Genomic DNA, 22,004 nt, shown 5'->3' on the forward strand with positions numbered 1-22,004 from the left:
GCCCTGGACTGGGAATCGGGAGACATAGGTTCTAATCTCACTGCCATTCCCATTGCTCTGTGATTCTACACGAGATTCTGTGATTCTTGTATCTTCGGCTCCTCCTGGCAGCCACATTCCCCCCACTCAGTGATGGCTTGGACTGAATGCCTTCTAAGTTCCCCTCTGGCTATGAGACCCGGGGAAAGGAATGCACTCCATTCTATAACATGGTGGGGGTTCTGCCAGAGCAGGGGTGGGGGAGGGGCAATACACTAGGCAGAGGTGGAGTCAACCGTTAGTTAGTGTGTCCACCAAGAGACCAGGATGAAGGGTCAGAGTCCTACTGCCCAGGGATATGCTTTGTATTTCCACATCCTTCCGTCAGGGAGTGTATGCCTGCGCCTTGTACATGTCCTCACTCACTCACCGTAACCTTGCGATTCTCTCCTAGTTATAGAAGGCAAAGGCCTGATGAGCAGAGAGCCTGGCGTCTGTGATCCCTACGTGAAGGTATCTGATACAGCTAGAGGCTGGTGTGAGGTACTGAGGAGCCATGTCTCTGAGTAGAGTCTCAAGGTCCTGGCACACCTGTGGGTTTGGGCCTGGGGCGGTGGCTACCACCTCATTTGCTGGGTCTCTGGTCATTTATGAGGCCCTACGCTGGCCTAGACCCTTGCTTTTTGACCGGCTTGTTCCCTAGGGCTTTAGACAAGAGCTAGACTCTTACGGGTGATCTTGGCGATCCACATGGTGGCCCCTGTGACCATGCTGGTGACTGACACACAAGCTTTCTTGTGGGCAGCAGCGTCTTCGTCCTCTTTCCCGCCAAAATGAGGCAGAACCTAGTCAAACTTGGGCAGGCGAGTGGAAGGGGTGTCTCTGAGGGCCGCCAGGTCTTTCTGGGTTAGACCCTTGCAGTGAATGCAGACGACCACGGGGATGAAGGATACAGGACGCCAAAGGCCAGGGACATCCCAGAGTGTGGCAGCCAAGATGCCAGGTGCAGGCCTGATGCTCTCTTCCCTTTACTTTTGAAGTCCTTCCTGCCAAGAGCCGGAGAAAGGCCTGACAGGAATCGGCTGGCTGCCTGAGGCAGGGGAAAGGAGTCCTGGAGTGAAATCATGGCCTTGAGGCTTCCTGGGGAGGGAACAGAATGCCCAGGGGCCTCTGCGGGACTTGGAAGGGAGGAGACCTTTGGCTTTGGGAAAACCGTTCTTGGTTGGAGGAAGAGCAGAGATGATACACTTGTACCCTGTCTCCGCAGATCCATAGCTGCCTTCTTGGGACCACCACCATGGCTCCCTGTCCTGGTGGCCATCCCATTGGCCCCAGGCTCCTTGTTTGTGATGGGGACTCTGCTCTGGTCCTCTTCACAGGCTGCTTTGAAGAACCTTGGGAAGCTTGTAGTTTGGAGCCACGCAGAGCTGGCTGCGGGGCTTAGGTGATGATGTATGTGGCTCTGCGATCGCCTAACGTTTTCACTTTCTCACTCGAGATCTCTTTGATCCCGGAAGACAACCAGCAGTGCTCCCAGAAGACGCAGACCATTCCAGACTGCAGAGACCCGGCGTTCCACGAGCACTTCTTTTTGTAAGCGTCAAGAGCAGCTCAGCCCCCAAGGGGAGAGGCAGGCAGGGAGGTTTTTGTCTGGAAAGATCTCTGTTTGCCAGATCTAGACACAGATCTAAGCAGAAAAACAGCGGCTTCTGAAGGATGCCTTTGTGTCCTCCCTCCCCGGTGTCCTTGCATCCCTGGCCGGGGCCCAGCGGTAAGGCATGCAGCAATAACATCACTTGGCCGGTTCTCCTAACTACAGTCACTAGGGCTGGCAGCCCCCTGAAGAGCGGCCAGTTTCCCACTGTGCCTCTGGCCAAGTTTTCATCTCCAACAGAAGGAATTTTCCGAGCTGAGGGGCGCTATTACCTGCTCGTCCCCCCCCTTTTTTTTTATTTAAACTCATTAACCTCCCTGAGCCCCAGCTTCCTCGTTTGTAGAATGGAGTTAATAATAGTCCCCCCCCCCCCCCCCGCCGGGGGAGCTGGGGACTCTTAACTGGGACATGGGGCAGCGCCCATCAGAGTGGGAGCTGCTGCTGTTGTTGTTATTACTGTTACTTCTTTCCCCCATCTCTGGGCACTCTGGGGCCCATGGGAAGGTCATGGACATTTAGTCTTTTCCTGTTAGTGAGAATGAATCATAATATTTTGGTTTTCTCCTCACTTCATGACATAATTTTGCATCTTATGCAAAACTGGACAATACGGGTGAACAAAAAGGAGAAACCAGAAAGTCTTCAGAGCGCTCCTGCTCACACAAATAGCCTCGCTGCATTTCTTGTCCGAGCCCTTCGTTCATGGGGGCGTGTACCTCTGTGTATGTTTATAAGACAGGATTGTTTCATGATGGTGAGTCCCAGCCCCCTTTTAGTCCTTAGCAATATAGTATACACGCTGTTGTGCACGTGAGGACTCCTCTCCCACACTATAGCTCTATATTTAGCCGTTTGTAGATTCCTTCTCAACTGTTGTCATCGTGGCCGAGAGCTGGGCCCTCCTAATGCTCTGCTTTGCTTCCTAGCCCTGTCCCAGAGGAGGGTGATCAGAAGCGTCTTCTGGTGACCGTGTGGAACAGGGCCAGTGAGACCAGGTGAGGGGACCTGCTGAGCTGGACTGAGAACCTTCCCTGGGTTTGGGGTGCCAGCATGCAGTGGGGGAAGAAATGCCTTTGGGGTAAGTAAGTGGCAGTGACTATACAGAGTTGGAGAGGCGCCCTGAGACCCTATCACACAGAAGAGATGAACAAGGGGAGGCCAAGACGCCATTGTCACTGAATATTTGTGAGCTCTAGGTATCAATGAGGCAGGGCTTAAGCCTCCTCAGGGATGCCAACTGGCGTACACGAAACTCTGCTTTGAAGGTGCCCACTGTCCCAGGAAGGGACAGTAGGCATTGTCTGGAGATAAATTACAGTGACAGCCTACCCATAAGCCATGTGTGACTCTGTGCCCTGTTTTCCCTGGGCCTATTTTGCTCTGAATCACCACTGTACCCAGGACACACCTGTAATGAATACTAACCTCACAAAATAGAAAGGGATGAATGGAAAAGAGAGTAAGTGTGGGAAGGTGCCTGGGAGGGCTTCAGGATGGGGAAAGTGGAATTTTGAACCTGGGCAGAGAGTAAGAGAGAAGGAAGGGGCATTCTGGGCTAGGCATGAGTAAGCGGAAACCAATGAGGAAGCAGGGCTGGCGGTGGTGGCCTCAGACTGTCGTGAGAAGGCCTGGTTTAGGGGTGCAGGGTGGGGTGGGGGATATCGACTCAGGCTGATCTCACAGGTGGTGGGAGGCAGAGGAGGCAGTCGTGGGTCTGAAAATGAGAGGCAGCTGTTATAGTGTGGGGAGGACTGGCTGCTAAGGAAAGCGGATGCAAGCGTTGGCCTGCTGGGCGGGAGCATCGCGGGGCTCACTCCACAAAGGCACTCTATGAATCTGGGAGACCTGGTCACCAGTAACACTGTCCAGCAGGCCTAAAGTAGAGCTGAGTGAACTGAAATTCAGGGGCCCATGTGAGTGAAAATCAGCTCAGCTCTCCCTCCTAGACCTGGAAAACGTTCTGAGGTCGAATGCTTTTTGTGTATGCCCCGTGCTGGAGGTTGAACCCAGGGCCCTGTCCATACCAGGCAAACACTCTGGCATTGATCTGTGTCCCTAACTCCTGGATTCTTCTTGGAAGCATAAGTCCCAGTAGCTACTGTGGTCTTTTAGGGGTCCCATTCAACCTTGAGAACGAAGCGTCTTTGTTTTGTTGCTCATGGTACTCCTCACCTCATCCATCCATTTCTTCATCGTCCACTCAGCTGCCGCTTCCCGGCAGCCAACGTTCTAGGTGCTAGCACCCCTGCAGCTCTCTGGAGGGGAGTGAAAGAAAGAGACTTGAGGGTTTGGGTGGGGAAGGGGGCACCACACCGATAACAGGCGCCCCCACTTGCGGGCGCTGAGCTGGGTCCGGCCAAGAATGCATTATCTCGTGTGTGCAGGTTGTGCTCAGATTCCAGAGTTGATGACCGAGCCTCAGGGAGACTAGACCTTGCTCAGGGTCACCCAAACAGTGAATAGTGGAGCTGGGAAGAGAAGACGGACAGTTGTATCTAAGTTCTGTCCTTGTCATTGTATTGCCTCCTGGCCCCAAAGGACAGAGTGGCGAGCGTGGGTTTGGGAAGTGAGGCAGTCTGAGGACTTACCAGTGTTTTGGGAGAATCAGGTGCAAAGTAGGCCTTCGACAGAGCCGAGATGGAGTTGGCGTAGGCCCAGCCAGGTGGACCCATAGGTCCTTTAGAGAAGGGTGTATCCTCTTTAGAGAAGGGTGGTCTTTTTTAGTGCCGGCGGTCCTCTGTCCCAGTTGGACATCAGAGTCCCGCAGGGCACCTGTGTAGAACACGGGTTCCCAGGCTCCAGGTCAGATGGCTCAACCCACATCTCCATGAGCAGAACCTGGAGGTCTACACTTGTTTAAGGCCCCATGGTGAACTGAAGAAGCCAGTTTGGTGTTTGGGATGCTGTTTGGCCACTGGGGCCATCACCTGACGACCCTGGCAAGAGAGTGGCAGCTAGGTGCTGTAGGTCTAAGATTCGGGAAGGTCTTTGGCAGGACAAGGTGAAAGAGAGAATTGATGGGAGCAGTGTCTGAATGGGGTACTTAGCTGTGCGAACAGGAGGAAGGGGCAGACATACCTCTTGGGTGGTTGGTGGTGTCACCAGCAGTGTGTGAAAGGGAAGGTGAGATGCTGGTATCCAGAGCATCTCTGAGACAGTGGTGTCTGCTGGTGGTGCATGTATGGAATGGATGAGATGAACCACCCAGGACACTGGGTGTCAGGCCCTGGCTTTGAAGAGTCAGTAAACTGCATCAGAAGCCCCAAAGGAGCCCGGAGGAGTGTCAGAGAGGCAGAGGGATACTCAGCAAGCTCCTGGTAGAGGGGAGGGCTGGAGCTCAGTCTTCCATGGGAAGCAGGCAGGCGGAGCTGCCGGGGGGGTGGGGGGGGGGTGGGGGGGGGGGGTGGGGGGAGCCGGCAATGCCCGTCACGTTTTTTGGAAGAGAAAGTAAAGCTGGGGAAAGTGAGTCAGTCCCCAGCGAGGCCGCCTGATCAGGGCCCTGTCTCCACCAGTTGCCTATTTTGGGAAAGTGAGATTCGTATTAAATAAAACACAGCCAGCCTCGTGGTCAGAGCCCCAGCCCTAAGCTCAAGAGGGCTGGGGCAGGCTCAGGCAGGCCTGCCTGCAGCAGATGGAGCCTGTCAGCACCACGCTGGCTGTGTGCAGCCTCCCAGCGCTCTTAGCTGCCTCTTCTTTATCGACCAGAGGAGGCCTCTGAGCTGGAGCAGACAGACAGCAACTCCAGGAAACACAGGCTCTGCCAAATGCTCCCAAATCAAATTGCGTTTCTCTGAAGGACAGACATACAAGTTATCGATGTGAAGGACCATCATGGAAGGTGGGAGGCAAGTTTATTGAACCGTCCTCCATCACAAAGCATTTCCCATGCATTATCTCATGTAACGCAGGTTTGGAGGGGTGAGAATCACGATCGTCTTTCTCTTCAAAGGCCTATGAAGGCGTAAGACCTTGAGGTTATATAATGGCCGGTACTTAACAAGCATTTATTCTGCGTGAACATTAAGCCCATGGCATGCCTTATCTAATTTAATCCTCACTCTGCTCTTTTATGGGAGAGGAAACAGGCACAGAAAGGTTATATAACATGTCCAAAGTAACACAGCTGGAATGCAGGGAAAAAAATCAGCTGCAGATCCAGGCATTGAGAAAGCAAGTCCTTGCTTGTAGTCACACCGCAGTGAGCTGGCCCACCTCCCGAGGGTGACAAATGATGACTCCAAAGCCATTCTCCTTCGCTGCCAGTGGCTTGCTCCTCCAGCCCTGAGATGTTTCAACACATGTAATGTGGCTTTGTATGAACCAGCCAGTCCAATGTGCAGTGGGCACATTCCGCCTCCTGTAGTCAGCAAGAAGGAAAGAGCCTCCTGGTGGTGGCTGTCGATTCCTAATGGGGACGGGATGTACAGAGAAGTCCAGGTGGGGCTGGGGAGATGTTGGCTCCGTGGGTGAGAGCACTCGCTGTGCGAGCATGAGGACCTGAGTTCAAATCCTCAGCACCGACACAAGAAGCCAAGCGTGGCAGCACACAAGCCTGTCACCCCAGTACAGTGGTGGTCAGAGACACGAAGATGAGTGGGTTTCTAGTTGCCTGCCTCACTCTAGCTTCAGCGAGAGACCTTGTAATGAGGGGATGAGGTGGCGATCAACAGAGCCGGGCACCTGACATGGTCCTCTGGCCGATGTGCGTATATACGCCTGTGCACAGACACCACCAATCACAGACACACAGCATCCTGGGGCGGAGCTATGGATGTCAGCGCATGCCAACATCTTGGCAGGAGCTGAGGAGAACCACTGAGCCTGTGAAGGAGAACCACTTTCACTGGCTGGGCCACTGTGGGCCAGCCTTTCCTCAACTCCGGGCCTCAGTTTCTCTGTCCGTAAAATGCAGACATCTCTAAGGTGGCTTTTTTTTTTCAATTTCAAAGTTCTGTGAATATTAAAAATTATAGCTACCTTCATAAAATAGTTTGATAAGCTAAACTAAACAAAACTATAGACCTTTTCAAAGATATGCAAAGCTAGAAGGTAGATATCAACCCCCAGAGATGCATAGCCCCAATGCATCTGTTATTAACATGTGGTTGATCTTTCTCTCTGCCCACCCCTTGCCCCTCCTCTAGTGGATTGTTTTCAAGCAAACCCCACACATTTTCATGTCTTATCAGTAATATATATGTATATATATATATGATAACTTCTAAAGAAACAGAATTATAAAGACATAATCACACTCAGAAAATGGTAATCCATCTAATTCCCCAGGCACTTTGAACACAGAGCTAAACTGTTTGGACGTCTTGCTGGATAATAAGCAGAAAGGCAAACTGAAGCTTATAATATCGTTTAAAGCACTTTCTGAACTTGTAGCCAGAGAACCGCCTTGGAGAAAGATGTAATTGTTCCTCCGAAAGACAGACATTTGACTTGTCAATGCAAAAAACTGTTGTAGACGGATATTAACAGTGTTTTTGAGTTCTATCTATCTATCTATCTACCTATCTATCTATATATTATATAAAATTAAAGGATGCAATCTTCTGTGAAAACAGTAACTACGTATATGGAAGGTCTGCTTTGCTATGCGGCAGGCACCGCCCTCAGCACTCTAGGGACAGCCCCCTCTTTACCCCTTTTACAAACAGGATCTCCGTGCCAAGTATAGCGGCCTAACATCAGAAAGCTTGTGACCAGTGATGGGCAAGTAGCCCAAAGGAAAAAAAGTGAATAGAAAGACATGGACTCAATTTAAGGCATCAAACTAGAAATAAAGATTACATTATAAAACCCTGTGATACAAAATAGTTCAAGGTTCTTCAATGAGCAGATCAGTGCGTCTTCCCGAAAACATAACGCACCTCGCCTTGCAGTAAGCTGAGCCCTGTTCCGCCTCTGAGCCTCTGCACTGGTTGGTCCCCCTCTCGGAAACGCTCTCCCTCTCATCCTTCCTGGCTCTGCTCCTGTGACCTCCTGCAAGCCTCCCAGCCCCGGCTGCCTCTTGCGCCCTTCCCAATTTGTTGCCCCGCACCGTTCATCTGTCAATCTCGCTCCGTCTTGCGTCAGGGCCTCTATTGCCGTCTTGAACTGCCATTGAAATTCCTGCCTATTTGTCTTGTTTCCTTCACACTGGGGCTCCTTGCCCAGGGCCTGCCAACCATGGGCATGATGGATTCCCCCATTTGTCAAGCCTTTGCTGAGTGCAGAAGCCTGGAGCTGGAGCCTTGGCAATCAGCAATGACCAAGGCGTGGTTCCAGAGCCTCTTCACGGAGGGAAGTTGCCAGCCTCTCCTGCATGGGCTCGAGTGGGTAAGCTGGCCGGTACCTTGCTGTATGCCCAGGCTGCTTATATAAGCAGTTTTTCCTCCAAAGGGTTTTCAAAAGCAGTCTTCAGAAGTAGCTGATTGAAGAACACTCAGAGAGAGGTTCCTGCTTGTGGACATTAATTGTGACAATTTACTCTGCCTGAATGATCATGAAATCACTGGAGGCCCCTTAGCGGGAAGCAAAGCTCGAGGGAGGCTATTAACCATTTAGCATTCTCTAAGCATCAGGGAATAAAAATTCCACTTACAGCAGAGTAGGGAGAGGCAGTGTTGATTACAGCTAAAGCCCCAGCCTGGAGATGGGAAAATCTGCCGCGGTGGCCAGCCTGAGTGCAGGGTGTGCATCACCTCCCTACCGGCCAAGGCTCTCCCAACTGTGCTGATGAGAACAAACTTCCCAGGAGCACGCTGGTAGAGCCTGCAAAGGCTGTCCTCGAGTGGCAGCTATCTGGGCGATTGCTGCTTGGGACAGTCTCATCTGCCAGTGCAGCCCTGACCCCTTTCCAAGAGGGAAGAATATTTGTTCAGAACAGTGGGGTGGGAAGGTGAAGGGATGTCTTATTTGGGGGGGACTGCATTATCCTCCTTGAGCGAGTTATTAATCATAGGAGGAGACAGGGAGGAGGAGGAGACCATGGGCCACAGCTGGAGAAGTAGCCAAGTGATGCCGTGGAGAGAGAGAGCTGGGTGAACTCCGAGGTCCCAGTCCAGGTCCCAGTCCTGTGGCTGTGGTTTAGAACTTGGATAGAAGGGGTGGGTGGCCAGTGTTGAGGACCGGTCCGCAGCGTCTGTGTCCTGCCCCTCACTCGACGACGCGGCCGCCTGGGAGAAGCTAGTTTTGTTATGCTTACCACTATCAGGTGGCAAGCTGCCACCCTTTCCGGAGAATCCAAACAATATGTATTTATGGAGGCTTCTTGACCTCCGCTTGACCGTGGGTGGGTGCCTTGCAGAATCCCTGGATAGCTTTCTCCAGGCTCCAGTGCCCAGACGCTGCCTTGAACCAGTTTGGTTTGGACCTAGGCATGAGCTCTACAGCTCAAATCTCAGGCAGGTTTTTGGGCAGCCCTTTGATGCTGTACTCTTCAGAGTTGCCTCCCGGGCCTGGGCCCTGTAGACCAGCCTCCCGGGAGGTGTATCTGCAGGGAGTTTACTGTCTATCTTTGCTTTAACACTGTGCCTTCCAGGACAGACCAAATCCTCCATCTTCGTGGGCCCTACAGACAGTGCGAATTAAGCTGCCACTGTTCTGCTCCAGTCTAACTATGTGTGGTATCAGGGTCAAGTATAATGCTGTACAATAGAGGTCCTTAAAAATACGTTTCTACACCACCTCACGCTGCAAAAGCAGTGACTGTTCCTGTGAAGATTTGAAAACAATCCCACCTACCAGACACAGCCGTTGTTTGTCTTTTGTGGTTCTGTTTCCCATGAAACTACAGCTTTGTACGGGTCCTTTTCTCTGACAATAGCAAGCTTTGGCATTTCATTAGCATTGATCGGTACCATCCTTATTAAAAGCTGTTAATAAGTTCCTGGTGGTTGGACATTCTCTAGGCACTTTGAATTCCTGTTACCCAAGAAGCCCAGCTTGAGCTTCACGCTAACCCTAGTCTGACAATGTATGAGGCCTGACCTTGGCTCATGCTTGCCTGTCCCACTGACAGGTCAGACAGGTCGTTGTGGGTCATTGTGACTTTAGTGTGTTAGGTATGTCTGGAACTTGGTCTCCAGCCATCTGAGAACTGCGAAGGTCCTGCTTGGATGCAAGGCAAAGCTTTGTGAGCTGAGGCTCCATAGCTTTCTTCTTACTGCATGTCCCCAGCTGAGGTGAGGGCCAGGAGTCTCTGATGGGGACAGTCCTCTCCACTTACCCAGCACCAGAACAGCTAAGACACTCAAGGCAGTCCTGAGCTCCCGTGGCGTCAGAGAATACAGCATCTGCCCAGGCCTAGGATGCTTGGCTTCCCTCAGAACCGACTACGAACTATTCTGTGACCTTGGGAAGGGGACCAATGAAGCCTGGTGTCTTCCTCTGGAAACTGAGTAGAACTCCTGTACCACCTCACAAAGTGGGAAGGACAAAGGAACAGAGGCAGGTGGAGGTGCCCTCAGGAAGCCACATGTAGACTGTGGAACATTTGACAGAAGACTTCCTTGAACAGACAGCGGGAGACTCACTCTCTGCTCCTCTCCTAGGCAGCATGCTCTCATCGGCTGCATGAGCTTCGGGGTGAGATCCCTCTTGACTCCGGACAAGGTGAGTTGACAGGAAGCTTCAGGAGCAAGAGCCCCCCCTAGGCCCTGGCTGGTACACTCATGCTGACCCTGCAAAAGCTTGGGTTGAGCTGTTCCCTGTGACACATGGTGTTCCACTGAGGCAGGCATTGGTAACCTAAGTTACAGGCTGCTGTTGTCACTGGGCTGGCGAAGGGTTTGGGTACGCTTCCAGAGGGCAGTTTGGCAGCCTCCAGGCTCCCTAGGAAGTGCAGAGTCTGCTGGATGCCAGGATGCCATGAAGTATTTTGGCAAGTCCCATGGGATGTAGGTGCTCCTAACCTGCTCTAGGTGAAGGGAACTGGCACCCCTGGTACCCCTCTACAAGGGTCCTCCTGACCTGTCTTCTGGGTGCAGGAGGGGGCAGCACTGGCATTGATGCCACCCCTCTCAGATGGGGCTCACAGGACCCTTCCTTTGGGTCCCTGTTGCTCACCTGCCCTTACTGGGCACTGCAGCCCCAAACCGGAAGCTCTGGACAGGGATGGGTGCACTTCTCCACATCTTGAAAATGTCCCTGCCACTTAGCTTTGTGTCCTGGAGTGAAGTCACGAGATGGCTGTGTGGAGGTCCTTCGGATCTCCTGCCTGCAGCCTTGGCCTCCATCTGCTCTGAGGACTGTGAGAAGGTGCTCCTCGTGGAGACGGCACAGAGGTCTTGAGTACCTGCTTTTGTGGCCTTTTCCACTGCTCTTCACTCTTATCTTTCTGTTCTGTAAACATGGATTTAATGAGCACCTACTACTGTTTACCAGGCTCAATATTAGGTACGTCTGAGAGCCTGGCTGGAGGCAGGAGGCAGGCGAGGCCAGAGTTGTTCTCCAGGGCTAAGAGGCCGAGGGAGAACCAGTTCTGTCCAGAGCATCAGGGGAGGCTTCTTGGTGTAGGTGGTAGCCTTGGGCGGGGAGACTGGACCATCGGCATCTGAGGAATGATGTCCAGCTGCAGTTTTTGCTGTTTGGTTTGTTCTTGAGGGGTTAGTGGTGCCTTGACCTGTTCCCTCTGCCTCTTTGGTCTGATCACGTCCTTCCTTCTCTCATGACAGGAGATCAGTGGCTGGTATTATCTGCTAGGGGAGGACCTGGGCCGGACCAAGCACCTCAAGGTGGCTAGGCGGCGGCTCCAGCCCCTGAGAGGTGTGTACGAGCCCCTTGAAGCTCCCTGACCTGTAATGAGTGGAGCATGAATCTCACCTCCCTGGGACTTCTTTCCAGCTGCCGCAGCACCACAGGCTACCCCATGCCCAGGACATGATTACCATATGATGAGCTTTCCTCGGAGTTTGTGCCACTTCACACAGATCAGTCCCCTGCCTCACTCACAGAAGCTTCTTTACTTCCCAAGTGTCTCCTTCCCAAGGTTCTGTATCTCATCTGTGAGGCCTTGCTGACCTTGGGAATCTCACCTCTGCAGGCATGGCTTTAGGGTCCGCCGTGAGCCTGAGGCTCAGGGCTTAGATTTCATGCCCCCTCGGTCCTGTTCTTTCCCTCACAGCCCTGGCTCCTGAGCCACTGCTTGCTCCGAGCCTTGGCATCCTTCTACCTGGAAGCCAGGAAGCTCGACACTCCCATCCCTGGTTGGTTGGCGCATGGGCCCTCCTGCCCGTAGGAACTTTCTGACTCTGCTCTATCACCTTCCAGATATGCTGTTGAGAATGCCAGGAGTTGGGGACCCTGAGAGTGGGGAGAGACTCCAGGTAGGTGGGGCTGGTGGAACCTGGGCATGGATCCAGGGTCTCTGATCCCCTTTCTGTCAGCCTCCTGACCCAGGAAGTACCTGTGAAAGGGGGTAGCATTTGATGTTTGGAACTCAGCAAGTCATGCATTGTGAGGGAGGATTCTTGGCTTTCCTAAGGTGTGTCATTGGAAAGGTATGTCACTGCCCCGTGTGTAGTTATTTGTGACCTTTGCAAGGGTAGGAGAGAGCCTGGAAACACAGGATCTTTCAGATTTTCTTGACCTCCAGAAACAGAATCCTCCCTTCCCCGAGGTCCCCAGAACCCCTGTTTCTCCTACGACCATGGCCATGCCATCTTCACAGGTTAGGCCTGCCGGGGCTGACTCTGAACCTGAACGGTATGGGTTTCTGGCTTCCCCAGCTTTGAATCTGAAGAGGAACATTGTGTAGGGATTTGGAAGAATTGTCCACAGTTCACTCAGTCTCTTTAGAGAACCTCTCACAGGGACTCATGGTTTGCTTTAACTAGGAGAAGGAAAATCCAACTCCCAGGGACCAGTTATCCCCTGGGTGCTACCGTGGTCTAACTTAAACCTCACCACCCCGCCTTACCGATAAGGGGACATACAGATCCCTGGGTTATATGTCGCCGTGGCCACACGGGCAGCAAGCGGCAGACAGTGCCTCTGAAGAGGGTGTGCACTGCGCCCTACTGTCTCTAGAGTGTGGAGAAGACATCACTGAGAAGACGTGATGTGGGCAGGCTCCTTGAGCGATCTAGGAAACCTCTCCATTGGCTGCACTCGTCCATCCCCTCACACACGATGGGGTGGTTACACCTGCATGGACCCCAGCCTGGCACTGGGTTCTGGGAAAGAGCCTTGGTTCAGCCCTTGTGGAACATACTGTTGAGAATATCACTGCCCAGCACAGTACCAGCTTGCTGCCTGTGGCTGCTGAGCATTTGGCTGTAGCAGGTGAGCCTGAGGAATTGAGCTACAGCTTCTATTTCGCGTCAGGTAATTTCAGTTTGCCTTGTACAAATGTCTAGCTCCCATTATAGTGCTAGGGTAACTTGCCAGATGTGGTTTCTATGGCTTCACACGGAGTTGAAAAGCTTCCCCTAGCTTCAGGGATAGTTTCCAAAGATCTTGCCCCCACTGTCTGTGATGGGGTAGTGACTCTGGAGCCACCCTGGTGATATGTGGGAATTACTTAGACATCAACATTGCAGGTCTCCAGGTGGCTTGTGAAAAGACCCAGTTTGTGCTAGATTCTGCAGACTGTCCCATGTCCCCAAGGCCACTGTTCTCAAGTGCATTGGATTTGGGGACTGATACACCCGAAAGGTGTCCATAGTGCTCAGCAGAGACAGGGATTGGCAGAGGTTTGGGAAAACAAGAGTTTGCTTATTCGAATCCGTTTGAAAGACATAGAGATGTAGGTCACCTACCCATGATCACTTAGCAACCAAACCAAGGGACTGCCTCTCTTCTAATAACGTGAGTGAGCGGGTGGGCTTTCCCAGGGGCTCCTAGGAGGCCAGAGGGGGCTGGGCTCATTCTGTGCCCCTCACAAGACCCGATCCTGGAACTACAGGGAACTTGACGGCAGGGCCTGGGTTCTAACCTGGCATTCAGCTGTGGCCACTCTCGGCCTCCGTTTCGTTGTCGTTAAGATGTGGAGGGTGATGCCCCCGTGGCTGGGAGCCCGCTTGCACATCTGTGGGCCATCAGCCCCTCTGCACAGCCTACTTTTGTGACCGAAGAAGCTGACTTGGAAGGAGCTCCAGAGTGCCCATCAGTCTCCAAATGTTTTGGGTGCCCTGACTTGGGTACCGTGCTTAGGCCATCCCGGATTGCCCCCACTGGCTTAGTGCACAGGACTCGCTCCTGGGGACCCTGGGATTGGCAGGAGGTGTGCTGTTACAGAGCAGCAGCGGCGCGTGTTTTCCGCTTGAGTTTCTCTCTCGCGGGCGGTGAGGGGTGTTTGTGAGAACACTGGACCCACAGAGTGGCCCAGGGCAGAGAATGGAGCCAGAACAAAGGCGCCCTCTCCCCGCCAGCCCCGAGGAATACTAACTAGTTGACAGGAATTTGAATATAAAACTCTCTCTCTTCCTTGTCATTCTGAGGTTTCAGGAAGCCTTCGGGCTTATCTGCAGAGGCACACAGCGCAGACAGGGCTCGGGGAGGTGAGAGGTGATTTCCTGCCATTCTTCTGTGGGGCGGGCTTCCCAGGGCGGTCATGCCAGGCTGACGGGGCGCAGTGCGGGCTCCCGCTGCTGGGGGGAGAGCTGGGTTTTCATGGGGAGGCAGCTGAGGCAGGATCCGCAGCCATGAACCGCTTCAATGGGCTCTGCAAGGTGTGCTCAGAACGCCGCTACCGGCAGGTGGGTGCCTGATCCCTCTGGGGTCCCGCGTGATTTGGGGAGTCAGGGATGGGGGCTCATCCATGTAGAATCTCTCTCTCCACAAGGCCTTCTGTGCCTCCTCCTGTCCCCTGCAGGCACATTTTGATATGGGGTGCGGGAGTTTGAGGCAGAGGCTGGACCCACGGCCCTGTCTGCTACCTAACGCCCCATGTTACGGGCAGCCGAGGCCAACTCTGTGTGTCCTAACCACTGGCTGGCATCCTTGATGAGATGATTTAGCTGATTTTTTTTGTTTTTATCATCTGGGAAGGAAGTGATTGTTTTTGTTTTTGTTTTTGTTTTAAAAAGGCATGTCAAATCTGAGATTGCCAATGGCTTTTGGGCCGGGAAGCTGAGGGACTCCGGAGGGAGGGATACAGGATTGCTGACTTTCCTCTTTCTGGTGGGCAGCCGTACCGCTTCGTCCCTTGTGTGTGTTGGTGTGGGCTTCTGTGTGAGATAGGATATTCTGTGTATGCATATGTTTTCCTCCCTGCGGCCTTGAAGTGGGTCCACATTGCTGTGCCTTTAGACTCCAGCTTCACTGAGGCTGCCTCTTAGCTTCTGGGCTGGGAGGCAGGGGAGAGGCCGGAGTGATGGCGACGTTCACCCCTAAAACTCTTCTAGAACTAGGCCTTTCTCTCTCTCTCTCTCTCTCTCTCTCTCTCTCTCTCTTTTTCTTTTCTTTTCTCTTTTTGAGACAGGGTTTCTCTGTGTATCCCTGGCTGTCCTTGAACTCAGAGATCCTCCCGCCTCTGCTTCCTGGGTACCGGGATGAAAGGCGTGAGCACCACCGCTAGGATTTTCTTTCTTATAAAATAGGAATGGGTTGGCTGTAAAGGTAAAAGATACCCAGATTTGCAGTGTCCGAGGGAGCACACTAATTTTCTGATTGCTAAAACATGAAGAAGGCCCTCATTAGAATCTAGGTCCTAACTCCTTAGGGTGTAGGTCACAGGGAGATGCCCACGGGGTCCCTGTACCTGCCTCTGTCACTCGGGTATCCAGATGTTCCTCTCGTCCTTCCTCTGCTCTCAGATCCTGCCCTACTCGTCCCAACCTATGCTTCCTACTTTGCTGCGGTCGGACTGAACAGTCCCCGTGGGGCGGGGTGAGCACTAGATGGAAGGTAATGAAATCCCAGGTGTCCTTGGGCTAAGGGACCAGAAGACTGGGATGTGCTGGTGGCCAGAGTGGGACCTGGTACACACATGGACTGGACCCAAGCTCTGGGCGTGGAGTAAGATGTCCCCTGCATTAGAAGCTGGGGTGCACTAAACTTTCTATGGGACCGGGACTCTAGTCCAGCTTGGTCCCCTTTAGCTGCCACTGCTGAGCAATTCATAGCCCCTTGTCCCTAAAATAGGAGTGATGTAACCGAGACAAGCCTGTGCGAGTTTGATGACTCCTATAAAGTGCATGGCTTGTGCCTGCCGCCCATCTCCAGGGAGTGGTCAGTAAACGCTGGTGGCAGCCAGGGACAGGAGTCCAGGTGTGACAGAACGTCAGAGACTAGGCAGGCGCTGGCATGGCTGAGACACAGGAGCAACGGCACTCCTTGCCCTCGACAGGCAAGAGAAGGAACCACCCCGGGAAGGACACCTGTCAGGAGCTGCTGAGAGTCAGGAGAGGACGGTCTCCCTCCTTGAGCCCAAGGTCAGAGAGGAGGGTGGGAGAACGTCCTCTCACTTTGGGCCTTGATTGCCTTCTCTGTGAAAGGGGCCCGCTGAGGCTGTATTCCTTAGGATGTGGTGACGGACAGACTCTTGGACACCCCCCTCTGCATGCATGATCAGAGATCATGGCGGTACGGTTCTGCCTCCATGGCAGTCCGCTTCTCCCACAAAGCCAGGCGGTACTCTCCTTTCTTTATATCCCCTCTCCTGCCTGCCGCTCTTCTGCTTGCCAGTGGGATGGGATTGTTCTCTGGGGTGACACTCAGGGAGGTGAAGAGGCTCCCATCGCTGCCTGGACTAGAGTACCAGAGTGTGGAAACACATTCATCTGCGGACCAGGGAGCTGGGGCTCACCCTCCAGAAAGGAGGAGTCATCCTCAGCATCCTGTGGTATAGGCCTGGAGCAGGGCTGGAAGGGTGGCTGTGTGGCGTGGCCGGTGGGTTGTAAGTCCCCCGTTAGTCCCACACAGTGGCTCCCACTGTCTTCTCTGGGCCTCTCTTGGCCTGGCAACTAGAGGCGCCTCGTTCTTCCAGAGATCCACACTCACTCCCAGCTTTGTTTAGCTTTCTTTCCACTTTTTCCTTCTCTTCCTGTCTTAGCTGTGTGTTTTCCCAGAATTCTTATGGGAACAGGGTATTTTCCTGCCCCCCTCCCCTCCCCCTTGTCTGTCAGATTTCCTGTTTTATAAACTTGCTTTGAATCCAGGCCCAGGACTGGTGGGAAGCAGAGCCTCGGGGACCTTTGGTCACCCTGGGCTCCTGCCTGCTCCCCTTCACTGTGCCTGGCCTCGGGGTACCATCAGGTGAATACAGGCGCCCAGCTCCAAGAGACAGCCGGCTCTGCACATGGCTGATGCCCTTGACCTAGTCCAGGCCGGCTGAACTCTTTTCTTCCTCTTCCTAGCCGGGATACCTTTTCTTTGTGCCCTGGTGGGAGTCACCCGGGCCTTTCCCTCTCCTAAGGGTATCTTGGGACTGACTCCCTCTGAAGCCATTTTCCGATCTAATCCTCTGAATGAGCCTATGGGCCATGCTGCACACAGAATCACCCTTTTTATTTTTTATTTTTTGAAGATTTTGCTTTAAAAGATTTTTTTAAAATTATGTTTATATGTGTGCCTGGGTAGGAGTTCATGAAGGCCAGAGGTGTTGGGCCTCGTGGAGCTGGAGCTTGACATGGAAGCTGGGACACTAGAACTCAGGTGCTAGTACTGGCCGGAATAGTGGCCGTGCCCCTAACCGCTGAGGCAGCCGTTGTCAACCTCGGGTCTCGACCCCTTTCGGGAGTCTCATGACCCTTGCACAGGGGTCACATGTCAGACATCCTGCATATCAGATATTTACACTACGATTCATAGCAGTAGCAAAATTCTAGTTACGAAGTAGCAACCGAAAGTAATTTTGTGATTGGGAGATGACGGTAACACGAGGAACTGTACTAGGGGATCTGCAGCAGCGTTGCCAAGGTTGAGAACCACTGCACTGAACCATTTCTGAGGCCCCAGATGTAAACGTTCTCTAGGTCAGATGCTGCCACCACCCTAAGGGACAAAAGCCTTTGCTAAACGCCTGCCACGCGCAGGCGCGGTGTCCGGGGTCACACGGGCCTGATTGCTGTACAGCCCTGTCTTCTCCTCTGTTGCTTGTCATGGCCTACTTTTCCCCGGGCGAGGTTGTGTGTGGGCTTGTCCTCTCTAGAAGCCAGAGGCCAAGTGCCACTCCCCAGGGGCCCCTGTCCCGTGTGCCTCAGCAGTGCATGACACACAGCAGGAGCTGGATCATAGGATGCTGCGGCTGCAAAGAGAATCCCCGTGGAATGGTCCCTTGACGGAACTTCTGAAAGTTGGGGCTGTGGCCCTCCCCGACACATAGCCCTCTGCAGGCAGAGTGAAGCCTGTGGCTTGTGCTGGTTTATCCCGGAGACCTTGGCTCTGCCTGGGCCTACCTCCTCTCTCGGGAACTCTCTTTCTGGCTGCCTAGAGGCTCTGATCAGGCCTGCCTGTGGACACCAGCACTCTTCCCCTGACACTTGGCCATAGGCTGCGAGAGCATGTCCTAGTTTTCCCTCCCTTGTGCTCTGGGAGGATGGCCCACCCGCTTGGCTTTATTTCTGGGTCCCCAGCACAAGACCCGGGTGGGAAGGGAAGCTGGGCGGGAGGAGGCAGGCTGGGAGAGGAGGTGTGCAACTCTAGGCGGCTCTTGGGTAAAGAGCTGGGGCTGTTAGCACCACAAAGGGCAAGGTTTATCCTTTTCCCAGACCCAGTCAATTCTGCCCTCCGCGTGAGCTCTCAGCAGCCTGTTTGGGCCGCCAGTCAGTGTCACGAGGCTGGGTCTCAGATAGGAGCAGAGAGAGGCTGGCTGGCTCCTTTTCAGGTCTGGTTCCTGTGGAGAGGAAGGTGGCTGCGGGTGGAGGGTTTAGCGGCTTCCCAGCTTCAAAAACTCTGGAGTAACTGGCAGGGCTGTGTTCTAGATCACTATCCCGAGGGGCAAAGACGGCTTCGGCTTCACCATCTGCTGTGACTCGCCGGTCCGAGTCCAGGCTGTGGATTCTGGTAAGTGAATGGCGAAGGATGCCAGTCCTCCCCTCCCACCAGGCAACTGGGCTTTGTGGACGGTTTGGAGCCGGAGGGGGCCTCACACTGGATCAGGGTCTGGGTTTCCAAAAGGAAAAGAATAATATTTTTTAATGACCCGCAGGTGAATCTGAGGTCTGTGAAAATGGACCCATTTGTGTTCGTTTGTTTTATCAAAGTGAAAATAAGGTGTTGTATTTTTGATTCCCGGTGGTTTCTGAAGAGGAACTAAACTTGGATTGTGATGGCTAGTGAAAGCCACTTACGAGTTTTCATCCTGTCTCCAGGCCCACTCAGCACTTCCCAGCTGGGTGTGGTGGCTCATACCTGTAGCCCCTGCTCAGCAGGAGGATTCTGGAATGAGATACTGGAAGTTCAAAGCCAGCCGGGCCTGTATCATGAGACTCTGCCCCTCCCCCCACACAAATAACAAAAACACCCCAAAACAAAACAAGCAGAGATAAGAAGTTAATTCACTGGGTAAAGTACTCATTTTGCAAAGGCAAGGATGTGTGTTTGGTCTCTGGAACCCACACCAAAAAAAAAAAAAAAAAAAAAAAAAAAAAAAAAGAAAGAAAGAAAGAAAGAAAAAAAGAAAAAGTCACGCATAGTGGCTTGTGTTTGTAATTATACTAGCGAGGAGGCAGAGAAAGGAGATGGTTGGGATTTGCTGGAGTCGTCTATTTCATGAGTCCCAGGCCAGTGAGAGACCCTGTCTTTAAAAAAAAAAACAGTGCCTGAGGAAAGACACTTGTTGTACAGAGGTTGTCCTCTGGCTTCCATATGCATGTGTGCATATGTTCTTTCTCCCTCCCTCTCCCACACTTTCGAACACACACACACACACACACACACACACACACACACACACACACACCTCCTCCACCAAAAAAGATATCACTCCCTTACTGATCCAGGAGACCCTTGGAGGGGGACAGTGGTGGGTCGGGGGGTGCAGCTAGGGTGAGAGGAGACATGGGCAAGGAGTGCTACCTCCGGCAGCCCCCTGGTCCAGCCCCTCTTTTCTCAGTCAGAGCAACCGGAGAGAAAAGGGGCCCTCCTTGCCCACGGTCGCGGGGGAAGCGGAGGGCTCCAGGCTCTTTTCTTTGTCCTTGCAGGGGGCCCAGCCGAGAGAGCAGGCCTGCAGCAGCTGGACACCGTGCTGCAGCTGAACGAGAGGCCCGTGGAGCACTGGAAATGTGTGGAGCTGGCCCACGAGATCCGGTGACAAGGGGCGGTGGGCGGCGGATGGCGCGTCCTCCCCACCCAGCCCCGGGCACACTGCCTTGCCTCGCTTTACTCTGCTCCTGCCCCTCTCTCTGCCCAGCTGTGAGCAATTTACATGGCTCCTCAGGGAATCCGTTTCTTGGCCTGGAAATGGAAGGTTCAGGCTCCGATGAGTGTTGATCTCACAGCACGCAGCAGGAAAGGCTCTCTGAACAGGCCCCGTGGTTCCTGCCATGGTTCCAGGGGGGCCGGTTCCACTTCAGCTAATTATGCTACTGAATGGTTAGACCCTTTGTGTAAGGGTGTGCAGACAGTGCAGATGTCTCTACTGCACAATCTAAAAGTTTAGTCTGTCAAATGTTTGAGCTCCTTGACTCCGTGGGGGGTCACACCCTCACGGTCCATTTTGGCCTGCTTCCAGAAGGACTACATGAAAATTGCATTTGCTTGCCCCTGCTTGGTTCCCCTCACTTGCTCTCTGCCCTGCGGGCTTCCTACCCTCACTGACTCTGGTCTCCCCGAGTCTGAACTTCTCTGTGGGATTTCTAGGAGCTGCCCTAGCGAGATCATCCTGCTCGTGTGGCGTGTGGTCCCCCAGATCAAGCCAGGGCCGGATGGCGGAGTTTTGCGGCGGGCCTCCTGCAAGCCCACACACGACCTCCTGTCGCCCCCTAACAAGAGGGAGAAGAACTGTACCCACGGGGCCCCGTCCCGTCCCGAGCAGCGCCACAGCTGCCACCTGGTGTGTGACAGCTCTGATGGCCTACTCCTCGGTGGCTGGGAGCGCTACACCGAGGTGGGCAAGCGCAGCGGCCAGCACACCCTGCCGGCGCTGTCTCGGGCCACCCCCGCCACCGACCCCAACTACATCATCTTGGCCCCGCTGAACCCTGGGAGCCAGGTATGGACAGCTGGCTGTGGGAGGGCACTGGGTCCCTGTGGGAGGCTAAGCATGTCTCCCACACAGAAAATTGGGTTGTGAGGAGACCTCTGTGGTGTCCCACAAAGGTCCCACCGTTCCGGTGATCCATGGAATGCACTTTGGAACGAGCTGCCGTGAAGGAAGTTGAGGTCTCTCAGAGGGCCCCAGTTTCATGGTGCATGAAGCCTCTTTCAGCTCCGTTCCACCTCTGCCCCTTAAGAGAGAACCCCTGAGTTTTCCTCTTGCCCTGCGACACCCCAGGTCTGTGTGCGGCTACCTGCTGCCCTGTTCCTGGGACTGAAGCCGGGTCTCTTGTCTTTCCCTTGCAGTTGCTGCGGCCTGTGTATCAGGAGGATGCCATCCCCGAAGGTGAGCTGTCCACTACGCCAAGCCCTCTCAGCCTGGGGAGAAAGCTGACGTCAGCTGAGGTTGGGCCCGACTTCCTGCTCTGAGTTCAGAGGCCTTTCTAATGGAGTAGGGGTTACCCAGCATACTGGCACAGACACTTGATCCTCCTGGTACCCTCTTCCCCTCACTGAATGGCTGTGTATTTCCTTAAGTGAGAACTGAGTTGCCAGAGGGGCATTCTATGAGAACCATCCAAGAGACAGATGCTGAGCATTTCTTTGGCTGTTATCCAGTGTTGCCGAGCAACCGTATCTGTTAGGGGCTGTAGACACCGTGCTTGAACCTGCATGGGAAGCAGTCCTGGAATGTTGAGGCCTCAGGTCGGACTCTTCACTGTGGGACTCAAGCTGCCTCACTTGACCTAGAAAATAGAACCAGTGCTTCTTGCTCAGGGCCTTGTCTGGAGGATTCTGCAGGGAAACAGTTGTGCGTAGCAGCCTGCATGCTGAAAGATGGTACAGGAGAGCCGTCTCTGAGCCGCACAGAGGTCTCTGCTGTTTAGTCCATTCTTTTCTGTTGGTCTGTACATTCTGGCCCGAAATGGAAGCCGGCGTAAAGCAGCCACTTCTCCAGGAAGCCTGGGAGATGGGTCTCTCTGCAGGAGCTGGCCGGGGGCTGCTCTTAGGACCTCACACGCCTGCCACAGAGCTCTGAGCCAAAAGTCCAACTGGTCTACAAAGCTGAGGCTAGCCATGCCATGTGGCCTGTGAGGCCACCTTGAGTGCACTTGAACCTGTCTTCTGTGCTCACGGGATACCCTTGACTTTCTTCCTTGAGAGTGGCTTTTTCCCATCTTCTCTCAGATTTCTTTCTGCGCTGTTTCCCTCCATTAGTGAGAAGATGATTCTTAAAGTA

The 22,004-nt window shown here is 53.5% G+C and overlaps 1 protein-coding gene across 12 annotated transcripts in view; it reads left to right on the top strand.

Moving 5' to 3' along the window:
* The window catches only part of Rgs3 (regulator of G protein signaling 3), a 142,703-nt gene that overhangs the window by 41,047 nt on the left and 79,652 nt on the right, over positions 1-22,004 (top strand). For 6 of the 12 annotated variants that reach the window (XM_076564333.1, XM_042271259.2, XM_076564332.1 and 3 more), the window contains 10 exons: positions 434-492; positions 1,478-1,572; positions 2,560-2,628; positions 10,177-10,237; positions 11,299-11,389; positions 11,894-11,949; positions 18,490-18,571; positions 19,711-19,816; positions 20,369-20,720; positions 21,071-21,110. In XM_076564333.1, the coding sequence (XP_076420448.1) occupies positions 434-492; positions 1,478-1,572; positions 2,560-2,628; positions 10,177-10,237; positions 11,299-11,389; positions 11,894-11,949; positions 18,490-18,571; positions 19,711-19,816; positions 20,369-20,720; positions 21,071-21,110 (1,011 nt within the window). Of the gene's footprint in view, positions 1-433; positions 493-1,477; positions 1,573-2,559; positions 2,629-10,176; positions 10,238-11,298; positions 11,390-11,893; positions 11,950-14,064; positions 14,323-18,489; positions 18,572-19,710; positions 19,817-20,368; positions 20,721-21,070; positions 21,111-22,004 lie in introns of those variants that run through there. The other 6 variants (XM_076564331.1, XM_076564329.1, XM_076564330.1 and 3 more) reach the window with 3 other exon arrangements.

Source organism: Peromyscus maniculatus, chromosome 2 (assembly GCF_049852395.1).
Source record: "Peromyscus maniculatus bairdii isolate BWxNUB_F1_BW_parent chromosome 2, HU_Pman_BW_mat_3.1, whole genome shotgun sequence".
In the NCBI taxonomy this organism is placed as follows: domain Eukaryota; kingdom Metazoa; phylum Chordata; class Mammalia; order Rodentia; family Cricetidae; genus Peromyscus; species Peromyscus maniculatus.